At 38.4% G+C, this 23,231-nt stretch overlaps 1 protein-coding gene across 1 annotated transcript; it reads left to right on the forward strand.

The window, feature by feature from the left end:
• The first annotated feature begins 18,604 nt into the window (after positions 1 to 18,604).
• On the forward strand, positions 18,605 to 19,595 carry RNASE9 (ribonuclease A family member 9 (inactive)). The gene has a single exon (XM_004054829.5). The coding sequence runs from the start codon at positions 18,619 to 18,621 to the stop codon at positions 19,234 to 19,236; it is 618 nt and encodes a 205-aa protein (XP_004054877.1). The 5' UTR covers positions 18,605 to 18,618; the 3' UTR covers positions 19,237 to 19,595.
• Positions 19,596 to 23,231: the final 3,636 nt, after the last annotated feature.

Consider the following 23,231-nt stretch of genomic DNA (forward strand, 5'->3'; position numbering starts at 1 on the left):
ACATCACCTATAAGCCTTCACATGTTCTGTGGGCGGGGCTCACCATGCCTTCCAAGAAAGTCATTTCCCCTCACTGAGATTCAATTTTCTTATCTACACAAGAGGAAACTGAATTAGGTCTGGGTTCTCAGGCTTAGATGTGCATGAGGATCACTGTGGCAAAGTTTTCAGGTTACCCACCCAAATCAACCCACCTTGCTCCCAAGGCAAAGGGATGCAGTGAGGCACAGGATGCCCAGCCAGACTCACTTTCCCAGTCTCTGTGAGCAGAAGTAATTCATGCTGCTTCCAAGTCCAGGTCTTACAACATTGGACTGGCCTCCTCTGTGATTTTTTTCTTCTCAACAGCTAGATCGCCAAAATGGACATGTGTGCCCCAACTTTAATCGTGCAGATAATGGCAATGTCCTAGAAATGGCCTGAACAGTAAAATGGAAGGAGGCCACATCCCTGAATAATTGTTAAGCACAGTTATTTTGCTAGCCTGGATTTCTCATTTTGGGACTGTTATATGAGATGAAAATGTTTATATATTTTTACCCACTATACTCTGATATTTCATTCCATGAGCTTAGCCTTACCCTAACAAATTCAACAGCTTTTGGAGCTATTATAAATACAAATCCCTGGGCCCCAATCCCAGAAATTTGGCTTCTATAGATCAAAGATAAGACTGTAGCATGTGGATCTTTTAAAAGTGCATTAGGTTTATTGATGTGCTGCAAAGTTTGAACTCTACTGGATTAGATGAACCAAAGTTTTCTTTTTAATCATAGGACATTCTAGTCCTGATGAAGGAAAAAAGGTTGCTGCCTATATATTCAGAGCTTTTGAAGACAACACTGAGGCAAAATAATTCAATCTAACTCAAAGAACTTCCACCTCCTACACAGTCTCCCAGAACTAGCAAGGCAGTCCTTTTATACTGAAAGTCCTTTACTGTAGGGTACATCTGTGAGCAAACACAAAGTCACTGTAAGAGGAACTCATGTTTCCAAAACAGTGACAAGTTAAAAGAGGTGTCACACACATGAAATGCGTCCGTTTCACTCCAGCAACCAGAGAACTGGCTGGTTTGGGATAACATGGCTGTTTTAAATCCTTAATCCTTCAGGTTTCAAAGCATGCTGAGCTTATTCGAAATCATATACAACAATCATTACGAAGATGTTTAATGGTAATAATCATAATAACAATGCAGCTTTTATGATATGCTAGACACTAGTTTATTTACTTTTTATTCTCAGAGGAATTCCCAGGAGGCAAATACTATTATTCTTCCCCCTTTAGTGATGAAGAAACAGAAGCACAAAGACTTTAGGTAATGTACAAGGTCACGTGTATAATAGATGCCCCCCCCAGGAGCAAACGAGGATAGTCTGATTCTGTAGGACACACTTTTCGCCACTCATCTTTATTTGAAGGAAAACAGCAAACCTGCTTATAACCACACAGAAAGATAAAGGTAGAATGCTCCTGAAAAAATTCTACCTCACAGGATTGTTTTGAGGATTAAATGGCAAACCATTATGATTAATTTCATTATGATTAAATAAGGACACTGTGCTAAGTAGATAATTGAAAAAAATTCAATGTATCCAAAGGATTGATATCTTTAATATATAAAGAGGTCATCAGTTTAATAAGAAAAAGATGTAAATGTAATATAAATTAAATCAAGGGGCTATCATAGTTTGCCTACCCAATCCACACAAATAAGATTAAAAATAGAATGTAGTGGGGGCATAGGTACAGGAAGGGGATGTTCTCATGCAGTCCTCCCAGGAAAGCAAACTGATGCATTTGCTGTCTTTGAGGAGAGCAATGTGAGCTAAGCCCCATTCTAGTTTCCAGGCCCTCTGCACATTTGGCTGCTTTGCCTCCTTGTTGACACTCCCCTCTCCTCTTAAACCTTCTTTAGGTAAGAGACTTGCGTCAGTCAACTCTGGCCGAGGTGGTCTCTGAGGGGGCGTCCTCACTGGAGGCTTGAACAGGCCCTGAGGTTTGTCTCACACAGGGTCACAAGGGCTGGCCAAGCTTCCGGGCTCTGCTGCTATGCATGTGTTCCCCTCGTCCTCCCTAGCTCAGGCTGTTCCAGGAACCCCATGTTCTCTGTGAGAATGTGGGCTGAGCTGTCTGACCGGTCATGTTAAATGTCCCTTCGGAGATCTCTGCTGGGTACAGGAAACAGATGCCTGTTAGAGAAGGAATATGAGGTGGGAGGCAGGTTGGGAAGATAAACCCTTGACCCTGCCCACACAAAGTGTGATCACTTCCCCCTTCTTTATACCTTTCACCTTCTTCTTTCTTTTCTTTTATTTTTTTGAGACAGGGTCTCACTTTGCCACCCAGGTTGGACTGCAGTGGCGTGAACACAGCTCATTGCAGGCTCGACCCCGTGCTCAGGTGATCCTCCCACCTCAGCCCTTCAAGTAGCTGGGACCACACGTGTGCACCACCACATCCAGCTAATGCTACCTTTCCCCTTTTTTCCCTTTACATCCCTTCCTCATCCAACTTCCATGCTCTCTTCTCTTGACTAGATTGTGCCCTCAATACACATCTCCCTTTTGCACACTGCCATGACTTTTGTATTCTATTTTCCTTTTAGGCTTTGCACTGTTCAATTTTATGTGTTCTTTTCTGTGTGTCTTGCATTCACACTCACTGTTTGGGTATACAGTGACAAGTTGGACAGATTTCTGGAGCCAGGCCAATTATAAGACTTTCATTTAAAGGCCGATATTCAATGTGTCTTGGTTTCAGCCCCTGTGGGAGCAGTCCACACATTAATGCAGGGCTTGTGGAACATGGGGGCCTACTTTGTTTTGCTGAGTGACGTCATCCACACAATCGCCCTCTCTGATTCCCCTTTCCCTCTGGTAGTTCTCTAGCCTGATCCCCTTCTGAATGGTGTCCCCACTGTGCCCCAGCTCTGGAAAGTCTCCTGCCGGGAGGAACTTTACTCACATGCAAACCATGTAAATTGTTTACCATTTACAATTCTACCAGCAATCTAGGAGAAATTCAGTTCCTCAACATTCTTACCAATACTTATTAAAGTTAGTCATTTTAATTTTAGCCATTCTGATAGGTGTCCATTGGTATCACATTGTGATTTTAGGTTGCATCTCCCTAAAAACTAATGATATTTGAGCATGTTTTTAAATGTGTTTGCCATTCAAACATCTTCTTTTTTGAAATGTCTGTTAAAATATTTTGCCTATTTTTAAATCGCATTATTTGTATTTTTATTGTTGAGTTTTCTGGATAATAGTCTTTCATCACAGATATACGCTTTGCAGCTAATACGGATGTGCAGTATTTACCAGTTTTCTCTTCAATACTGCTTTAATAGCATCCCAAAAGTTTTGCTATGCTGTTTTTGTTGTCATTCAGATCAAAATATTTTGTAACTTCCCTTTTGGTTTCTTGTTTGACCTATGTTTTGGCAGAAAATATGGTAAATCCTGGTGGATGTTCCATGTGCTCTTGAAAAGAATGTGTACTCTGCTATCATTGTGTGTTCTTTAAGTGTCCGGGGAGGTTGATTGATAATGTTGTTCAAGTCTTCAATACTCTTGCTGATTTTCTGCCTTCCTGATTTACCAGTTATGCATAACAGATATTGAAAACTCAGGCTACAATTATGCATTTGTCCATTTCCCCTTTCAGTTCTTTCCATGTTTGCTTCACGTAATTTGAAGCCATGTTTTCAGTGGCTTGAGCGTTTAGAATTGTTCTGTCCTGTTGATTAATGGATCCCATTATCATTTGAAAATGACTCTATTGAGCCTGGGTAATAGTCTTCCTTCTGAAATCTATATAGTCTAATATTGATATAGCTACTCCAGCTTTCTTTTGACCAGCATCAGCACGGTGTATATTTTCATATCCTTTTATTGTTAATTTCTTTGTGTCTTCAAATAATGTACATTTCTTGTAGATAGTGTATAGTTGAGTCTTCTTTTTTTAAATCCAGTCTATATCTGGCTTTTAATTGGTGTGTTTAGACCATTTACATTTAATGAGATGATTGATATGGTTAGTTTGAGTTTAATGTCTTGCTGTTTTTGTGTTTATTCCATCTATTCTTTGTTCTGCTTTTTGATGTATTTTTGGCCTTCATTTGGACATATCAAGTATTTTTTATGATTTCATTTTATTTCCTTGGTTGGCTTTTTAGCTATACCTCTTTGTTTTGTTACTTCAGGGTTGCATTAGGATTTATAGTACACCTCTGTAACTTACCACAGCCTACTTTCAACCGATATTATTATTTATTTTATTTATTTATTTTTTATGAGATGGAGTTTCGCTCTTGTTGCTCAGGCTGGAGTGCAATGGCGTGCTCTCAGCTCACTGCAACCTCCACCTCCTGGGTTCAAGCAATTCTCCTGTCTCAGGGTCCCAAGTAGCTGGGATTACAGGCACCAGCCATCATGCTCAGGCTAATTTTTGTATTTTTGGTAGAAATGGAGTTTCACCATATTGGCCAGGATGGTCTCAAACTCCTGACCTCAGGTGATCCACCCACCTCAGCCTCCCAAAGTGCTGGGATTACAGGTGTGAGCCACCGTGCCTGGCCAATAACTGCTATTTTTAGGTCAATTATATTTTAAATAAATTTAAATAATGAGAAAAATCATACATAGTTACCATTTATAACATTCTTTATTCCCTTGTATAGATGCAGATTTCCATTTTCTTCCTGCCTGTATAACTTTTTAACACATATCTTGCAGTGTGGATTTGCTGGTGATAAATTCTTTGTTTTGTGTTTATTTTGCCTGAGTTTTTGAAAGATATTTTTGCAAAGTGTAAAATCTGCAGGAATTTCATTTTTCATACTTTCAGAACTTTAATGATGCTTTTGCACTGTATTCTTTCTTATGTTATTTCAGATGAAAAATCTAATGTCAAGTTTATCTTTGTTTCTCTGATCATAACGTATCTTCTTCTTTGTTTTTTCTTTTTTTCTTTAGACAGAGTTTCACTTTTGTCGCCCAGGCTGGAGTGCAATGGTACGATCTCGGCTCACCACAACCTCTGCCTCCTGGATTCAAGCGATTCTCCTGCCTCAGCCTCCCAAGTAGCTGGGACTACAGGCGTGCACCACCACGCCCAGCTAATTTTTGTATTTTTAGTAGAGATGGGGTTTCACCATCTTGGCCAGGCTGGTCTCGAACTCCCGACCTCATGATCTACCCACCTCGGCCTCCCAAAGTGCTGGGATTACAGGCATGAGCCACCGTGCCCAGCCTTCTTTTTTTCTTGAGACAGAGTCTTGCTCTGTTGCCCAGGCTGGAGTGCAGTGGCACGATCTCGGCTCACTACAACCTCCGCCTCCTGGGCTCAAACCATTTGTCCACCTCAGCCTCCAGAGTAGCTGGGACTACAGGCATGCTCCACTATGCCCTGCTAATTTTTATATTTTTAGTATAGATGAGGTTTCACCATGTTGGCCAGGCTGGTCTCAAACTCCTGACCTCAAGTGGTCCACCTGCCTGGGCCTCCCAAAGTGCTGGGGTTACAGGTATGAACCACCATGCCTGGCGCTGACTATAACATGTCTTTTTTTGTAAGGTTGCTTCTAAGGTTTTCCCTATCATTGTTTTCTCCCCCTCTCACTTGGAGCATGATACACCTTGATGTTTTGTTCTTGGGGCTTGCTGAGATTTTTGTATCTGTGAATGTATACTTTTCATCAAGTTTTGAAAGCTTTTGGCCATTATATCTTCAAAAAAATTTAATTTCCCCAGTTCTCCCCTTTAGAGACTCCAGGGCTACTTGCATTTATTGTATACTATTTTTTTCTTATGCAATTTCTAATCTGCCATTAATTGCAACCAGTGTATATTTTTTTAAATTTCACACATTGTAGTTTTTATTTCTAAAAGTTTGATTTTTTTTTATAAGTCATCTAAAACTCAACCCTTTCTTTTGCCTATGTAGAATTCAGTTGTGGTAACTGTTTCTCTGTTAATTCTGAAATTTGTAATTGCTCTGGTTCGGTTTCCATTGACTGATTGTTCTCCTCATAAAGGTTTGTGTTTTCCTGTTCTTTTACATGCTTGGTAATCTTTGATTGGATTTCAGATGTTTTGAATTCTACATTATTGGCTTACCTTGTAGGAATATTTGTATATTCCTATAAATCTTCTTGAGTGTTGTTCAAGGATACGTTTAAGCTACTTGGAACCACTTTGATCCTTTTGGATCTTGACTTTATGATTTGTTAGACAGCTCTGAAGAAGCGCTTAGTCCGGAGTTAATTATCAACCACTACTACCCAGATTAAGGGTGGGTCTGCCTGTCCCAGCCCACTGACTCGAATGTTTATCTCCTTTGGCAACACCCTCACAGACACACCCAGGATCAATCATTTACATCCTTCAATCCAATCAAGTTGACACTGGGTATTGACCATTGCAGGAGCCCTGTGCAGATCTCTAAGGTTATGTCTCCATGCAGCTTTCTCATCTCACATGTTCTATCCTAAAGGCTCAAGCTTCTTTGACCTCTCAGTTTCATGTCCTGAACTCAGGTAGTCTGAAGACTCTAAGTTTACTCTTCCTTTACTTTTGCCTAAAATCTCTATAGACAGCAAGCTGAGTGACTGTAGGGCTCACCTTGTTTGGTTCCTCTCTCTCAATGATGAGTGTGTTTCGTGGCCTCAAGTTCAGTGTCTTGAAAATAAGTTTTAATGCTTTTTGTTAGTTTTTTTATGGTTTTGGATGGGGAAGTAAATCAGGTCCGTGTTATCCATCTTGGCTGGAAGATGTTCCCAGTCTTTTTTTTTCCTTTCTTTTTTAATTAATACATTATAATTGTATCTACTTATGAGATACACTGGATACTTCGATACATGCATACAATGTGTAATATCAAATTAGGGTAACTAGGATATCCACTACCTCAAACATTTATCATTTCTTTGTGTTGGGAACATTCCAAGTCTTTTCTTCTAGCTATTTTGAAATGTACAATAAATTATTGGTAACTATAGTCACCCTACTATGCTATTGAATGCTAGAAATTATTCCTTCTACTTAACTGTATTTTTTCTACCCATTAACTAGCCTTTCTTACCCCTCCTTTTCCACCCTTTCCCAGTCTCTGGTAACCATCATTCTACTTTCTACCTCCATGGGATCAACTTTTTGAGCTCCTGGATATGAATGAAATGTACAATATTTGTCTTTCTGTGACTGACTTATTTCACTTCACATAATGACCTCCAGTTCCATCCATGTTGCTGCAAATGACAGAAGTACATTGTTTTTTTATGGCTGAATAATATTCCATTGTTTATATATATTACATTGTCTTTATTTGTTAATCCATTGATGGGCACTTAGGTTAATTCTATAACTGGGCTATTGTAAATAGTGTTGCAATAAACATAAGCATGCAGATACCACTTTGATATATTGATTTCCTTTCTTTTGGGTATATACCCAGCAGTGGGATTGCTGGATCATTTGTTAGTTTTATTTTTAGTTTTTTAAGGCATCTCCATACTGTTCTCTATAGTGGCTATACTAATTTACATTCCCACCAGTAGTGTATGAACATTCCCTTTTCTCCACATCCTCACCAGAATCTGCTATATATTTTTCTTTTTGATAATAGCTATATTAACTGGGGAGAGGTAGTATCTCATTTGAGGACTAAGCTCTGATTTTTTTTTATCTTACCTAAATTCGTATCTAAGGGGTCTAGGGAGTCATGCCCTACAAACCATAAATTATCATCAGATGAGTTTTGTTTAACCCTATATATCGTGACTTACTTTCCAATCTGACTCATAACATTATGAGACAAGGAAGAAAACAAAAATATTTTACCCCAAAACGTGTGTTAGTCAAGGTTCCCTAGAGGGACATAACTAATAGGATTGATATATATATATATATAAAGGGGAGTTTATTAAGTATTAACTTACATGATCACAAGGTCCCACAATAGGTTGTCTGCAAGCTTGAGCAGCAAGGAGAACCAGTCTGAGTCTCAAAACTGAAGAACTTGGAGTCTGATGTTCAAGGGCAGGAAGCATCCAGCACAGGAGAAAGATGTAGGCTGGGAGCCTAGGCCAGTCTTGTCTTTTCATGTTTTTCTGCCTGCTTTATATTCACTGGCAACTGATTAGATGGTGCCCACCAGATTAAGGGTGGATCTGTCTTCCCCAGCCCACCGACTCAAATGTTGTTGTTGTTTTTTATACTTTAAGTTCTAGGGTACGTGTGCACAACATGCAGGTTTGTTACATATGACTCAAATGTTAATCTTCTTTGGCAACACCCTCACAGACACACCCAACATCAATACTTTGCATCCTTCAATCCAATCATGTTGACACTCAGTATTAACCATCAGAACATGTTTCTCTGCCATATCTTGAAATGGCCCTGCAAAGTGTCCTTTGTGGGGGAAAATCTGCATTTGTAAAGAATCTCTACTAACATAGCTAGATCTTTTTCTTCCAGGCCCTCTCAATCCTGAAGAGATTATCTAAAAGTGTAGCACCTTTTAAAGACCTGAATAGGAAACATTTATCATCTATTGTCTCTAAGGGCAGCCACTATAAGACATCAAAAGAACATCAAAAGATTGTGGTCTTCACAATCTTTTATCTTAACCTGAACATTTCCTTTCTATTGATCCCAGGTCTTAGACAAACTCAACCGATTGTCAACCAGAAAATGTTTAGATTTCTCTAAAGCCTGGAAGCCCCTGCTTTGAGTTGTCCTGCCTTTCTGAACCAAACCGATGCACTTCTTAAATGTATCTGATTGATGTCTCATGCCTCCCTAAAATATATAAAACCAAGCTGTACCCTGACCACCTTGGCCGCATGTTTTCAGGACCTCATGTGGGCTGTGTCATGGACCATGATTACTCATATTTGGCTCAGGATAAACCTCTTCAAGTATTTTACACAGTTTGACTCTTTTTGTTGACACATTATAGTTTTGGTTTACATTTCCTTGATGATTAGTGACTGAGCTTTTTTTACATACCTGTTGTCTATTTGTATGTCTTCTAAATAATTTCTATTCAGATCATTGCCCATTTTAAAATCAAATTTTTTTTTGCTATTGAGTTGTTTGAATTTCTTATGTATTCTGGTTACCCCTTGTTGGAGAGGTAGTTTGCAAATATTTTCTCCTATTTTGTAGGTGGTCTTCACTCTTAATGTTTCCTTTGCTATGCAGAAGCTTTTTAGCTTTAGGTAATCTCATTTGTCTATTTTTGCTTTTGTTGCCTGTGCTTTCGAGGTCTTACCCAAAATGTCTTTGCCCAGATCAATATTCTGAAGCATTTATCCAATGTTTTTTTCAGTAGTTTTATAGTTTCAGGCCTTATATTTAAGTTTTTAATTCATTTGATTTGGTTTTTGTATATGGTGAGAGATAAGGGTCTAGATCTACTCTTCTGCTTATGGATATCTAGTTTCCTCAGCACTATTTATTGAAGAGGATATTCTTTCCTTAGTGTATGTTTTTGCCACATTTGCCAAAAATGAATTGACTGTAAATATGTGGATTTATTTTGGGGTTTTCTATTCTGTTCCACTGGTTTATGTGTCTGCTTTTATGCCAGTATCATGCTATAATGGTTACTATAGTTTTGTAGTATATTTTGAAGTCAGGTAGTATGGTGCCCCCAGCTTTATTCTTTTTGCTCAGCAATGCTTTGACTATTCAGGGTCCTTTGTGGCTTCACACTTATCTTAAGATTATCTTTTCTATTTCTATGTAGAATGTCACTGGTATTTTGATAGGCATTGCATTGAATCTGTAGATCACTTTGGGTAGTATGGACGTGTTATTAATATTAATTCTTCCAAACCATGGAAATGGGATGTCTTTGCATTTTTTGGTGTCCTTTTCAACTTTTTAAATCCATGTTTTATAGTTTTCACTTTAGAGATCTTTTACTTCTTTGGTTAAACTTATTTCAATTATTTTATAATATTTTGCAGCTGTTGTGAATGTGATCGCTTTCTTTCTCAGGTTGTTTGTTGTTGATGTATAAAAGTGCTATTGATTTTTGTATGTTAATTTTGTGTCCTGCAAACTTACTGAATTCATTTATCAGTTTTAACAGTTTTTTGGTGGAATCTTTAGATTTTTCTAGGTATAAGATTATGTCACCTGCAAACTAGGATAACTTGACTTTTTCCTTTCCATTTTGGATGCCCTTTATTTGTTTATCTTTTTCTTGCCTAATTTGTCTGGCTAGGACTTCCAGTACTATGTTGAATAAAAGTGATGAAAGTGGGCATCCTTTCCTTGTTTCAGATATTAAAGGAAAGGCTTTCTGTTTTTTCCCATCAGTATGATATTAGCTGTGGGTTTGTCATATATAACCTTTATTGTTTTGAGGCATATTCCTTCTACACCCAGTTTGTGTACGTTTTCATCATGAAAAGATGTGAATTTTAACAAATGCTTTTTTTGGCATCTATTAACATGATCATAAGGTTTTTGTTCTTGATTATTGATTCACTTTCATGTCTGTACATTTGAGGAGATAGATACATCTTCCAGCTTTTCTAGTTGTTCTTTGGTGATGTTAGGGCTTCGCTTCTTAGTATCAAAACTTAAATATGGCTTGTTGTTGCTTCTGGTTCTGGGGGAGAATTATAGTGAGCACTAGAATTAAAACACTGCGCTAGAACTAACTTTTTTCCCTGGCATTGTTTTCTAGTTAGGGGAAGATTTATAGAGAACATTGGAACTTAAAAGCTGCTCTAGAACTAAATTGTTTCCCAGTCTGAGAAAGACATAAACAAGCACTGCAACTTAATCCTGATCTTTTAGTCGTTTCCAGGCCAGAGGAGGGCTGCATGTGAGCACCTGGGCTTTGTGAAAAACCTGGCTAGGAATTTGGGCCTTCCCACAGATTGTGCCCCCTGTGGCGCTATGATACCAGCCAGTCTCTGCAGTGTGGTACCCTCACTGTTTGGAGCACTGAGTAGACACCATGATTCATGTGCCAGTCACTGCAGTCAGCACCTCAATTCACCCCAGGTGGTCTGGTCCTCCTGGCACTCCCAATAGTTCCTATGGGAAGGGACCAGAATGGGGCTTCCCATGAAAACTCCCAGACTAGTGGTGGGGTCAGATGTTCACCTCCAATTCTCTCCTCTCACCTCAGCAACTATGGGTATAAGGAAATGTTCCCGGAAATAAGCCAGGTTCGGCTGCTTTTTCTTGTGGCCCAATAACAAGAAGCAGACAAACTAGAAAAGAAGGGAATTTATTGCTGTTACAGGATACAGGGAGAAGAATGGAGGTAATTCCATCAGACCAACTCAAAGAGTTACAATTTTCTTATATAGATTGGGGTTATGTGTCTACACGCAGTATAGCACTTGTCTAAGTCTATTGGTAATTAATTTTGTTTCAGCTAGAAGATCAGAGGCAAAAAAAAAAGAATGCTTGCTAAGTCCGATTAAGCTGTGAGGGCCCCAATATCTTCAAGGCCTCTCTACTGTTCTACTGTGGTACCAGAGTGATTATTTCTATCTCATTTCCTTCACAGCTTGGTCTGGAGAGCTGCCTTAGACTCTTCAATAAATCTATTCAAACAGCTGCCTCTGTTACCTTGACTCATCTCAGCATCCAAGACAGGTCCTGGCACTAGGAATGTAAGGCTGTCCCTATTATTGTGACTTGCTCCAGGTTAGAGAAAAGCTCATGCAAGGCTCCTACTGACCATATGTTTCATTTCCTTGATGTCTGGGCACCAATTTCTCTAGGTTTAACTATTTGCTCAATGTTAAGGCAGCTCTGTGGAAATTTGTCTGTGTAAGTGGAGTGCTATGCAGGCCTGTCTGTGTGATTGTCAGGGAGAATTGACCTGCCACAGAAATGCTCCGTGGAAGGGGAAGGGTTGGGGAAGGCTTGGCGGCTTGCAGAAGGGTTGGCACAGTCTAAAATGGCTATTTCTCTTACTGGTGGTGGCTTGTTTTGATTCTGTGGATCAAGGGGGTTTCTCCACTTCTCCCCCAGGTTTTGTTGTATTCAGGGATTCAGGGTGGTATTTTTGTCTTTGAGTAGTTTCTAGTTATGTTTTTTTGGGAGGGAATGATGCCAGAGAATCTTCTATTCTGCCATTTTGCTCTCTTTCTCTCTCTCTATCTTGTTTTTCAAAGCCACATCTAAAGTATTTTAGTTCTCTGAAAGTATAGGGAGCCTCAGGTGTTGCTTGAGGCTATACCAGACTGGGACCTATTAGTTTCTCTTCACAGACATAAGGACCCAGAGGAAGGAAGGAAGAGACTAGAGTGACTGGCTCATGATGAATACAATCTGAATAAAGACTGGCAGTGAACATAATACAAACCATATTATGCAGCCTTCTTAAAGTGACATTTTCTACCTTGTCATATGTTATAGATTGGCATTTAGTTTTTATTGCTGTAGAAGGCTGGAAAAGAAAGGGAGAACTTCTTTGTTTCTATAACACAAGAAGTTGTCATATCTTTGGGTCTTGATGGCCCAAGTGGAAGTTAATAGCATTAGTATTAAATTCTTAGATACCTAAAATGCAGAGGAAAATCTCTGCTCAATATTAAGGCCATTTATAACAGAAAGAGAAACTTTGATAATGCCAATCAACACTCACATATAAAGTACTGAACTTTTTGTGCTAGGATAACTTCAGATTCCTGGGTTTCTCTGATTCTGTAAGAAAGGTGGAAGACACCTAGAATAACAACTGAACTACATTTTGCTGCCACCTTCAATAGTTGGGGTTTTGGTACAGATATGTTGGATTTAGAGAAGAAATTAACATTTTATTTACACCTGAGTTTTAGAGGCTCATTCACACTGCACATGTTTAGAAAGTGTTTTTTAAGCTGTTTATGGTCTTTGAATTTTATATTTGGTGTATTTAGAGATTCTTATTTTGCTTTTTATTTATGGTGAAATTTTCTGTGCACTCATGTATATAGTATGCGATTCAGTTTATGTGTGTGTAATCAAGTCTTTCAGTAATTTTCTTTGTGACTGTGCTTTTGTCTTTTTTTAATAAGAACATCTTTTATTTACTCAAAAACTGTGAAAAATATTCTGCATATTTTAATTCAATATCCTTAATATTGTTTTTAAAATATTACTTTGATTTCTAGTTCATCATAAATTGTAGAGTGTGTGTGTATGTGTGTGCATGACATGAAAACTGGGATGTATGCTATTTTTTTCTTAATATAGAACCTACTGTTTCACCAGGTTTATTTCCTTTTCCAATGTCAAATCTAGGAGAGAGCCAATCCTCATATATTCCATATTTCAATTTTCTTGCTATTTCTGATCCCTGAGAAATACCAACTTAGGAAATCAAACAAAACCAGAGGCCACATCTCAGTCTATACCTTCTGGACTCACACTAGCATTACATGAAAAATAGTAAATATCTACCTAAGTCCTTTTAAAATTTTGCAGAATTGTACAATTAAAAAGCTAAATAAGATATGAGAAAAATAAATTTGCAAAAATCTGCAGTCAGTTCTGAAGAGATTTCTGTGAACCCAGACCTGGTTTGACTTCATTTTTGTAAAATCAGATATGAAAATTACTCTATTTATGCTCCGAAGGTTGATTTTCAATTATTTAGAAACACTTGTTTTCTGTATGTCTAGTCTGTGTGCTGCTTTAAGCTCTGACACTCAAGTTTTTACAGCGGCCCTAAGGGAGGAAACGTCTTGAATTGGGCCAAAGGTGTGATATACCAGTGAACTTGTTGATTCTCTTACTTACTCACAAGGATAACATTTTTCTTCCAGATTTTCCCATCCTGATGCCATTCTCAGTTCAATCATGGGTGTAAAGGTTTGAGACATAAATATTGCCTCAAAATGTTTGTGAAAATTTAATTGAAAGCTGGTTAAAACCTATATTTTTCTACTGGATTTAACTAAGAGATACCGTGGGATTTATTCACAAAGGTTAGTCTAATTCTGAGGATTGAAGATTTATAATCTGTCTTTTCTCAACCACTCAAACTAAGGCACAGATTTTCCTGATGCTGATGAAAAATGAGTTTACTGATATAAACATGTGGGAGTCTGGAAAATTATCACTTAATATTTAAGAACATGGCCAATCCAGATCTTAAAACTTGACTTCTTCAATGACATTTTGTTATTTTTTTGAATTTGTAAAGTTGACAATTTTAAAGATTAGAATAAAAAATTAACCAGAAATATATCATTCAGAAATAACAATTTATTATTATTACATTTTTTCTTTTCTTTCCCTTGTAATCTATATTTCTGTTAATTGGGAACATGCTGTAGATAGATGGAGTGTTTTGATTTTCCCCCAGCTAAACAGCAAAGCACGTTTGTTACTTTTGGATTTGGTCTCCATTCCTTTTTTGTGTAATAGGGAACAGCCCTTCTATCGACAATTGGAATTCTGTTGGGTTTTAATTGTGTAGTTTTGCCTTTACTTCTCAAAGAGGACATGTGTTTCAGGTAGCCAATCAGAGTGCCCCACATCCCTGGATTTATTCATGTGGCAGAAGCACAGCCAGTCAGAAAAGTTATTTTCCATGTTGAGTGAAGGTGGCAGAGAATGGCACTTCCTACCGTGATCCTAAATATAAGGCTACAAAGGGGGCAGTGATTGACTCTGTCATTACATGGAGAGGCCCCTACATGAGAATAAAGTTAGTGTACAAAGGAGATGAGAGTGGGAGAGAGTAAAAACAAGAGTCTAGTCAAGAATTTGATTTCTTTCTCCTGCTCTACCTCTTGGACTTCCAACTTCTGTGAGTCAACATAGTGCCTCTTGCATTTAAGGTAATTTGTTTGGAATTTTTCTCACTGTCAACCAGAGAGTCCTAGTACTATAATATTATATCACAAAATATTTCATATCTCTAAAGTTTTTAATTCTTTTTTTCTATTCTCCTTGTTTCTCAGATGATCTAAAATTTTATTGATTAATATATTTGTAAATTCTGAAAAATAGCCCATTCTAAGAATATACAATTCTATGAATATAAAATACTGTCTCAATAAATATTAGCTCTTATAATAATAATTATTGTTGCAATGTGTATTGTCATTTCTATAAACACATCAGACTCATTTTAACCTTTCCCTTTCCCACATTTTTGGATATTTATGTTTTAAAATTTCAATTTTTTTCCCTTTTAAGTAAAATTTGCTGTTTGTCTTTCAATATAAATTATTGCAACTTAGAATTCTAGCTATTGAAATGCTAGAGGAAAGTATCAGCTATTCTTTTTATTGTATTTCTCAAATTTTTCAAAAAAATTATAACAATTTCTTTCTGCAGAAACATCTCATCACACTCTCATCAGCATTGAGTTTGTAAGTTATTATAATTATTGCCAATTCAAAAGATTTAATTTAGTTTTTCCTTTTGTGATTGAGGCTATATAATTATTATAGGATCATGATTTATTGATGCTTTATTATATAAGGTGTTCAAACAAATCTTTTTAAGAATTAATTTAATTTAAATCAGTTTTAAATTTAAATTTTAATCTTAAACTTAAATTTTAAAATTTAAAATACCACTTAATAATCCTTCTGAAACATATTGGTTCACCTACAAGCCCATAACTCATTCCAATCTTTTCTTTTTACTATAAACTTCTTATGTGTGTGGTTAAATATAGAGTTCTGATCTGGGGCTCAGAACTTGCATTTTAGGAGGAGAGATTAGATAGACAACCCCTCCAAGGCCTTTCTAAATCTGCAATTCTAAGTTGCAATAAACCTTCCAAGCAAGTTTAAAAGCAGGGAAGAAAAGCAGGGACTTGAACAGGTATTTGTGCACCCACGTTCATAGCAACATGATTCACAATAGCCAAAAGGAGGAAGCAATTCATCCCATTCTTCTTCCAAGAACATTTGCTGAAAGGGCCAAACATTTTCCCTACTGTTTTAGGATGTTTTCTTTTTCACAAGTCATTTTAATGCATATTAAGAAATTCCTTGCTCAACTTTAGTGAGCTAAGAATCACCTTTAAATTTGTTTAAAATGCAAATTTCTGGATTCATCCACAGAAATTTCAATTAGTGAGAACTGAGGAAAAACCAAGAAGCCTACATTCCACAGGTAGGCCAGGCGTTTCTGCTGTGTGAGATTACCAGGCAAAAACTTCAGAAACACTGAGGGATCATGTTTCAACACTATTTATTCTGTGTTCTCCCTCCCTCCCTCCCTCACTGCTTCCCTGTCTCTCTCTCTCTGTGTCTCTCTGTCTCTCTCTCCTCTGTCTCTCTTTCTTCCATTTACTGTTAATCCCCATTTCTACCACCTGTCCCAGGCACCCTATAATCTACTTTGTGTTTGTCTCCGCAGTGAACATTTGAATAAGAAGAGGAATGAGTGTAGATTGCTTTATGAGATATCAAAATGTTTTATAAAATGATAATAAGTACAGGTACAGTGGAGTGCACCTGTAGGCCCAGCTACTTGATAGGCCGTGGGAGGATTCCTTGAACCCAGGAGTTCTGACTCAGCCGAGGCAACACTGTGAGACCATGACTCTTAAAAAAAAAAAAACAGTAAAATGATAATAAGTAAAACAGCATATTATTGGCATATCAAAACACAATAAACTGTTCAGAAACAGAATTATTAAATATAGAAAGTAGCTTTTAAAATTAGGGATGAGAGAGTAGATTTTTTCCCAAATAATTGATGATGAGATTATGTATAAACCATGTGAAAAAAGACCACACTAACTTCTTACTCTCTATTAAAATAAATTCCAGATGGTTGAAAGATTTCTAAAAATCTATAAAAGTAACAAAATAGAGTATTTAAAAAATTCACATACTTTGAGATAAGAAAGGATTTTGAGAAGAATGAAACCAAAAGTTGAATTCATAAATCAAGAATTAAGAAGGTTGCAGATTTAAAAAACAAAAGAGTATTCTGGACAGGCCCCGTGCATGTTCTCGGGGAGTAGAAAGGGCAGGGCCACAGCTGCCTGAATTCTGCTTTTCACACGTGTAGTGTCCATGTTCTCTCCAGATCAAGATGTTGCAGAGGCTCCGCGTTCTCGTGAGAATATGTTCTGAGCTCTCTGGCCTGTCACCATGGGATCACTCTTTTGAAGAGACTTCCTGGAGGACACTGATGACAGTGTGAAAGCAGGGATGGGAGGAAAAGCAGGGAGGGGAGGGACAGTGTGGCACATGGCCACCCCAGAGTGCCCATTCTCACATCACCGTTTTAGGCAACTTTTTCTTTTCTTTCCCATTCTCTGCACTCCTATGCTCAACTTTCTTGTCTCTACTTTCTGATGTGTCCCCCAACACCCACCTTTCTTTAATTCCATCATTCTCTAACCTTTCTACACACATATATACAAACTTAGTATCCAGCCTAGAACAGGAGGCTGTCCATCTCCATCACTGATAGATCAAGGTCTCCAGGTAGTGACTGTTAGAGAATCACTCAAGTTGCCACCAAGTAGGACTTCTTTTACAACGAGCCTGGTAAGGTAAGAAAACTCAGGAGATTGCTTCTGCAATTAAACAATTGGTTCTTCATGGAGCGTGGACCAATTTGTCAAAGCACTCTAGGGGCTCAAATTCAGTTTTAGCACTGGCCATTTCAGTAGTCATTGTGTTTGACAGCCTTGAGAGGGAGACACAGTCTAGCCTTAAGAAGGGAAACCAGACTGATAGAGGCCATAGAATAGCAGCTAAGAACAGATGTGTGGAAATTAGACAAAAATAGGCTTGAACCAGGAGTCTGCCAGATCTAATGTGAGATTTTAAGCAACTTCCCTTCACAGAGAGATGTTAATAACTTTACACTTCTTTTTGCAACTTTCATTGTTATAATAACAACAATACTAAAAATAATATATTTATTATAGGGTTGTTTGGGTGATGGTGATAATGTACTTAAAGTGCTTAGTCTAGTGCTTGGCACTTAACTCCTCATTATGCTAGGTATTACTGTGTATCATTGTTTTTACTTTAGGGTGACTTCAAGAATGTATTTATCCCAGCTGCTCAAACTTGAACCTTCCGTGACCCCTTCCCCAAGGGCATCTATGGTCAAATAAGGGCAAGAGGAGAAAGAAAGACATGGTTAAGGAATTTTTCTTATCAAAGTGGAATGTTCGAAAGGGGAGGGTGGCTCTTTTCAGAGCAAGTTCTCAACTCCTGGAAAGGGAAAAGATGCATTTATTTCAGATGAAAGGAGCATGTGAGCCTCCTTTCTGCCACCCTCCCTTTCTCCCCACTGCTGTCTTGATTTCCTTTCTCCTTCCCTCTCTCCTTAATCTCGCTCTTGCTCCATTTCTTCCTTGTTTCCTTTTCTTCCTCCTTACCTTTATTTCTCTCCCTTTCTCATTCTCCTTCCTTTCACCTTTTCTTCTCTTACCACAGCTCTAGACTGACTGTAGGCCTAGTAAGGTCATTTTTGTCAATAATTTAGAAGTATTCAGATCGATTATGAGTTGGCAGTTTAAAAATGGTCCAAAATCTTAGAGCCCAGAACAGCAACATGTGGCATAACTGTGCCCCACACAAGAAATTGAAGCAAGCACATTATCACAATAGAACATTTCCCCTTATCTCTTTTAGTGTCTGCAGGAAAAATGATGAGAACTCTGATCACCATACACCCACTGCCCCTGCTTCTATTGCTGCAGCAGCTGCTGCAGCCAGTGCAGTTTCAAGAGGTGGATACAGATTTTGATTTCCCAGAAGAAGATAAAAAAGAAGAATTTGAGGAGTATTCGGAACAATTTTTTAGTATAGGGCCCACCAGACCACCTACCAAAGAAAAAGTCAAAAGACGTGTCCTTATTGAACCTGGAATGCCACTAAATCATATAGAGTACTGTAATCATGAAATCATGGGAAAAAATGTTTACTACAAACACCGTTGTGTGGCAGAACATTACTTCCTTCTTATGCAATATGACGAGCTCCAAAAAATCTGTTACAACAGATTTGTGCCATGTAAGAATGGAATTAGGAAATGTAACAGGAGCAAAGGTCTTGTAGAAGGAGTGTATTGTAATTTAACAGAAGCATTTGAAATACCAGCGTGTAAATACGAATCACTTTATAGGAAGGGCTATGTCCTTATCACTTGTTCATGGCAAAATGAAATGCAAAAACTTATTCCTCATACTATAAATGATCTCGTGGAGCCACCTGAACACAGAAGTTTCCTCAGTGAGGATGGTGTCTTTGTCATACCGCCCTAGCAGAGCGTTCTCTGAGAGCTTAGGGTGGGAGGAATATTTCTCTCCATACTGATCCTTATAGATCAAAGTTGAGAATGGTAATTTTGCTTCCATTCACTTTAATCACCCACTTTCCTTTCTTCCTTTCCCAACACCTCACGAAAGCACCTTAGGCTAGGTTCACAGACGGTGCTCTGAGATGTGGTCTCATGCGGGTCCCATAAGTTAGCATGCCTTGAATGTGTTATGGATACAGATGCCTGCAGTGGAAGGATGACCAGCACCAAGAGGAAAAGGAAATGGTTGCTTGAAGTGTGCTCCAAAGACACATCCATGTGATTCTCTAGTTCAGCAGAAAGAATAAAAATTGCTTCAATCTAGTGCAGTGGCTCTGGTATGGTGACGTGGGGTTTCTCAGTTTGGAACTTTCTTCCTTGTGACACAATTTGGCACCAAAGGAACTCAAATCCCTTTCAGACATTTATGCAATACATCTACCCAGGGCTATGTGTGTGGCTATTTCACTTGTCTTATTCTTTCTTACAGGGCAATACACAGATCCAGATGTGGGCAGCTCAGGATAACACCTTTCTATATTTAGGAAAGCAAACTCCCCAAAGGACATTTCAGTCGTCCAATGTTATTTGTGTGAATTCCCACATCTTTACTTTAATTTAGCTTAGATGTTTGTGTTTACAAAATTACAAACAATTTCTCACTTTGGGGAATAGTCACAATTATCTACAATTATTTTCCTCACTTTCTAGTAGATGTGGCCGCCTCTGAGAATACATCACCTCAGAGAGAGGCTGGAGGATCAGTCTGATGAAAGAAACCTCTCTGTCCAGTTTAAGTAACAATTATCTCCTTTTCTTCAAACTTCTTTTTTTTTTTTGAGATGGAGTTTCACTCTTGTTGCCCAGGCTGGAGTGCAATGGTGCGATCTTGGCTCACTGCCACTCCGCCTCCCAGGTTCAAGCGATTCTCCTGCCTCAGCCTCCCTAGTAGCTGGGATTACAGGCATGTGCCACCACTCCTGGTTAACTTTGTATTTTTAGCAGACACGGGGTTTCTTCATGTTAGTCAGGCTGGTCTCGAACTCCCGACTTCAGGTGATACGCCCGCCTTGGCCTCCCAAAGTGCTGGGGTTACAGGCGTGAGCCACTGCGCCCGGCCTTCTTCAAACTTCTTAACATCTTGTTATTATTACTGCTTAAAACTTTCTGAAACTGGGGTAAAGAGTAGTGATGGGGGATGGTAGGGAGGCGTCCATTGCTCTTTGCATGCTTTACCCCAGTCCAGTCTGTTAGTCTCCTCCCATTCCTTACCCGTGTCTTTATACTCAGAGCTGAGCTCCTAATTTATCAATAGGTTGATGTAAGTAAGGGCCTAGAACCAAGGACTGCTAGACTCCATTTTAGTGTCTAAGGGAGGAACACAGGAAATCCAGCTTCTAGGCACTTGTGATAGTTGATTTTCTGTGTCAACTTGACTGGGTTAAGGGATGCTCAGATACCTGGTAAAACATTGTTTTCTAAGTGTAAGTGTGAGAGTGTTTCTGGAAAAGGTTAGCATTTAATCCATAGACTGAGTAAAGATCTCCCTCACCCATGCAGGTGGGCATCGTCCAATCTGTTAAGGGCCTAAATGGAACAAAAAGGCAGAGCAAGGGCAAATGGACTCTCTCTGCTTGAACTGAGACGTCCATCTTCTCCTGCCCTTGGACATCAGTGCTTCTGGTTCTTGGACCTTTATATTCAGACTAGAACTTATGACACTGGCTCTCCAGATTCTCGAACCTTTGGGTTTGGACTGGAACTCCATCACCAGCTTCCCCGCTTGCAGATGGCAAATTGTGGGGCTTCTCAGCCTCAATAATTGTGTGGGCCAATTCCACATGACAAATCTCTTTCCATGTATCAATATATGCTCTATTGGTTCTTTTTCTCTGGAGAACCGTGACTAATACAGCACCAGTCTTCATTTGGAGGCACATGGCTTTTCATTGAAATGTCTGAGTGAATAAGGTACCATCCAACTTTTAGAAATCTCCATGACACCTTCTAAAGCCCAACCTTTTGTACACGAGCTGAAGAAATTCCACACATGGGCTAGCCTGGCTATGTTCTACAGACCATCTCTCTGGGTCATGTTCCTCTCATTGATCTTGGAGGTTATACAACATAAAATATAAAATATATTTATAAGAATATGGCCAAGCGCAGTGGTTCACACCCATAATTCCAGCACTTTGGGAGGCTGAGGCAGGCGGATCACCTGAGCTCAGGAGTTCGAGACCAGCCTGGCCAAAATGGCGAAACCCTGTCTCTACTAAAAATACAAAAATTAGCCAGACGTCATGGCCCGTGCCTGTAATCCCAGCTACTCAGGAGGCTGAGACAGGAGAATCACTTGAACCCGGGAGGCGGAGGTTGCAGTGACCCGAGATTGCGCCACTGCACTCCAGTCTGGGTGACAGAGAGAGACTCCATCTCAAAAAAAAAAAAAGAAAAAAAGAAAGAGTACGGTATAGTACAATAACTAAGACATGAAAACAATCACAATGAACTTTTCTCTCTCCAGAATAGAAAATCCGATCCAAATGCCTTTTAGAATTAGAATCATAGAAATAGAATAAGGCTCATTTGCACAGATTTCCCCCGTAGTCTAATATTGCACAAGAAACCAAAATCCTGGCCCCTATCCACCAGATTCCCTATGATAAGTCCAAGCTGTAATTTCAGCTTCACTGATTATAATATTTCAAATAGTTATTGTCCAACATATATTAACACTCTATCCTCAATAATATCGAACTTCATTGTTAAAATGAACATCATATACAACTTTGACTCACATAACAATTTATTATTTATGCTAGCGTTCCTTGAGATGATACCCCATTAATCATTTCAATTGTAATAAAATATACATGACATAAACTGACCATTTGAATCATGTTAAGTGTGCAGCTCAATAGCATTAGGTATATTCACATTGTTGTGCAGCCATCACCGTGATCCATCTCCAGAACTTTTTTCATCTTGCAAAACTAAAACTCTCTACTCACTTAAATAATAACTCCCCTTTCATCCTTTCCACTGGTTTCTGGCAACCACCATTCTCCTTTCTGTCTCTATGAATTTGACTGCTCCGGATACCTCATATAAGTAGACTCATACAGCATTTGTCCTTTTGTGACTTGCTTATTTCACTTGGCCTGATGTCTCCAAGTTTTACTCATGTGTCATAATTTTCTCCTTTTTGAAGGGTCAATAATATTCCATTGTATGTATATAACACATTTTGTTTATCCGTTCATCCATTGAGGAAGCTTTGGTTGTTTTCACCATTTGGCTACTGTAAATGATGTTGCTATGAACATTGACAAACAAATATTTGTTTGAGTCCTTGTTTCCCTTTTTTTTTTTTTTTTTTTTTTTTTTGGTGTATATATGCCTAAGTGGAATTGCTGGATCATATGGTAATTCTTTTTTCTTTTTTTTTTTTTTTTTAAGAAACTACTATACTGTTTTCCACAGTGGCTGAACCATTTTACATTCCAATCAGTAATGCACTAGGGTTCCAGTTTCTCAAAACCCTCATCAATATTTTTTTAATATATAATAGCAATTTCAATGGATATGAAGTGGCAATGCAACACTAATTTTAAATTATTCTTACTCAGTGAAAGAATGTAGGCAAAGCATTCCCAAGAGTAAGAAAAACTATAAACACAGCATTTTGTTTCCTAACCAGAATAAACCCAATTGGTATTCTCTTTGAAAATTTCTGATGTCTATGATGTTATTGAATAAGTAAATAGGAGAAAAGTCTAGTCCAATGAACAGACAGCACAGTTGCTCCCATCCCTTTGTGTTAGTGGAAGTTGCAAGACAAAGTAGTAAATGCCATTTTTGCTCATTTCTGCTTGCCGGCATAATTTCACAAAATCCCTCACTCTATGACAACCTGCAGCTCTTTGAGAAGAATGTTTGAAGATACCACAGAATAGA

The sequence above is a fragment of the Gorilla gorilla genome, chromosome 15 (genome assembly GCF_029281585.2).
Source record: "Gorilla gorilla gorilla isolate KB3781 chromosome 15, NHGRI_mGorGor1-v2.1_pri, whole genome shotgun sequence".
Classification (NCBI taxonomy): domain Eukaryota; kingdom Metazoa; phylum Chordata; class Mammalia; order Primates; family Hominidae; genus Gorilla; species Gorilla gorilla.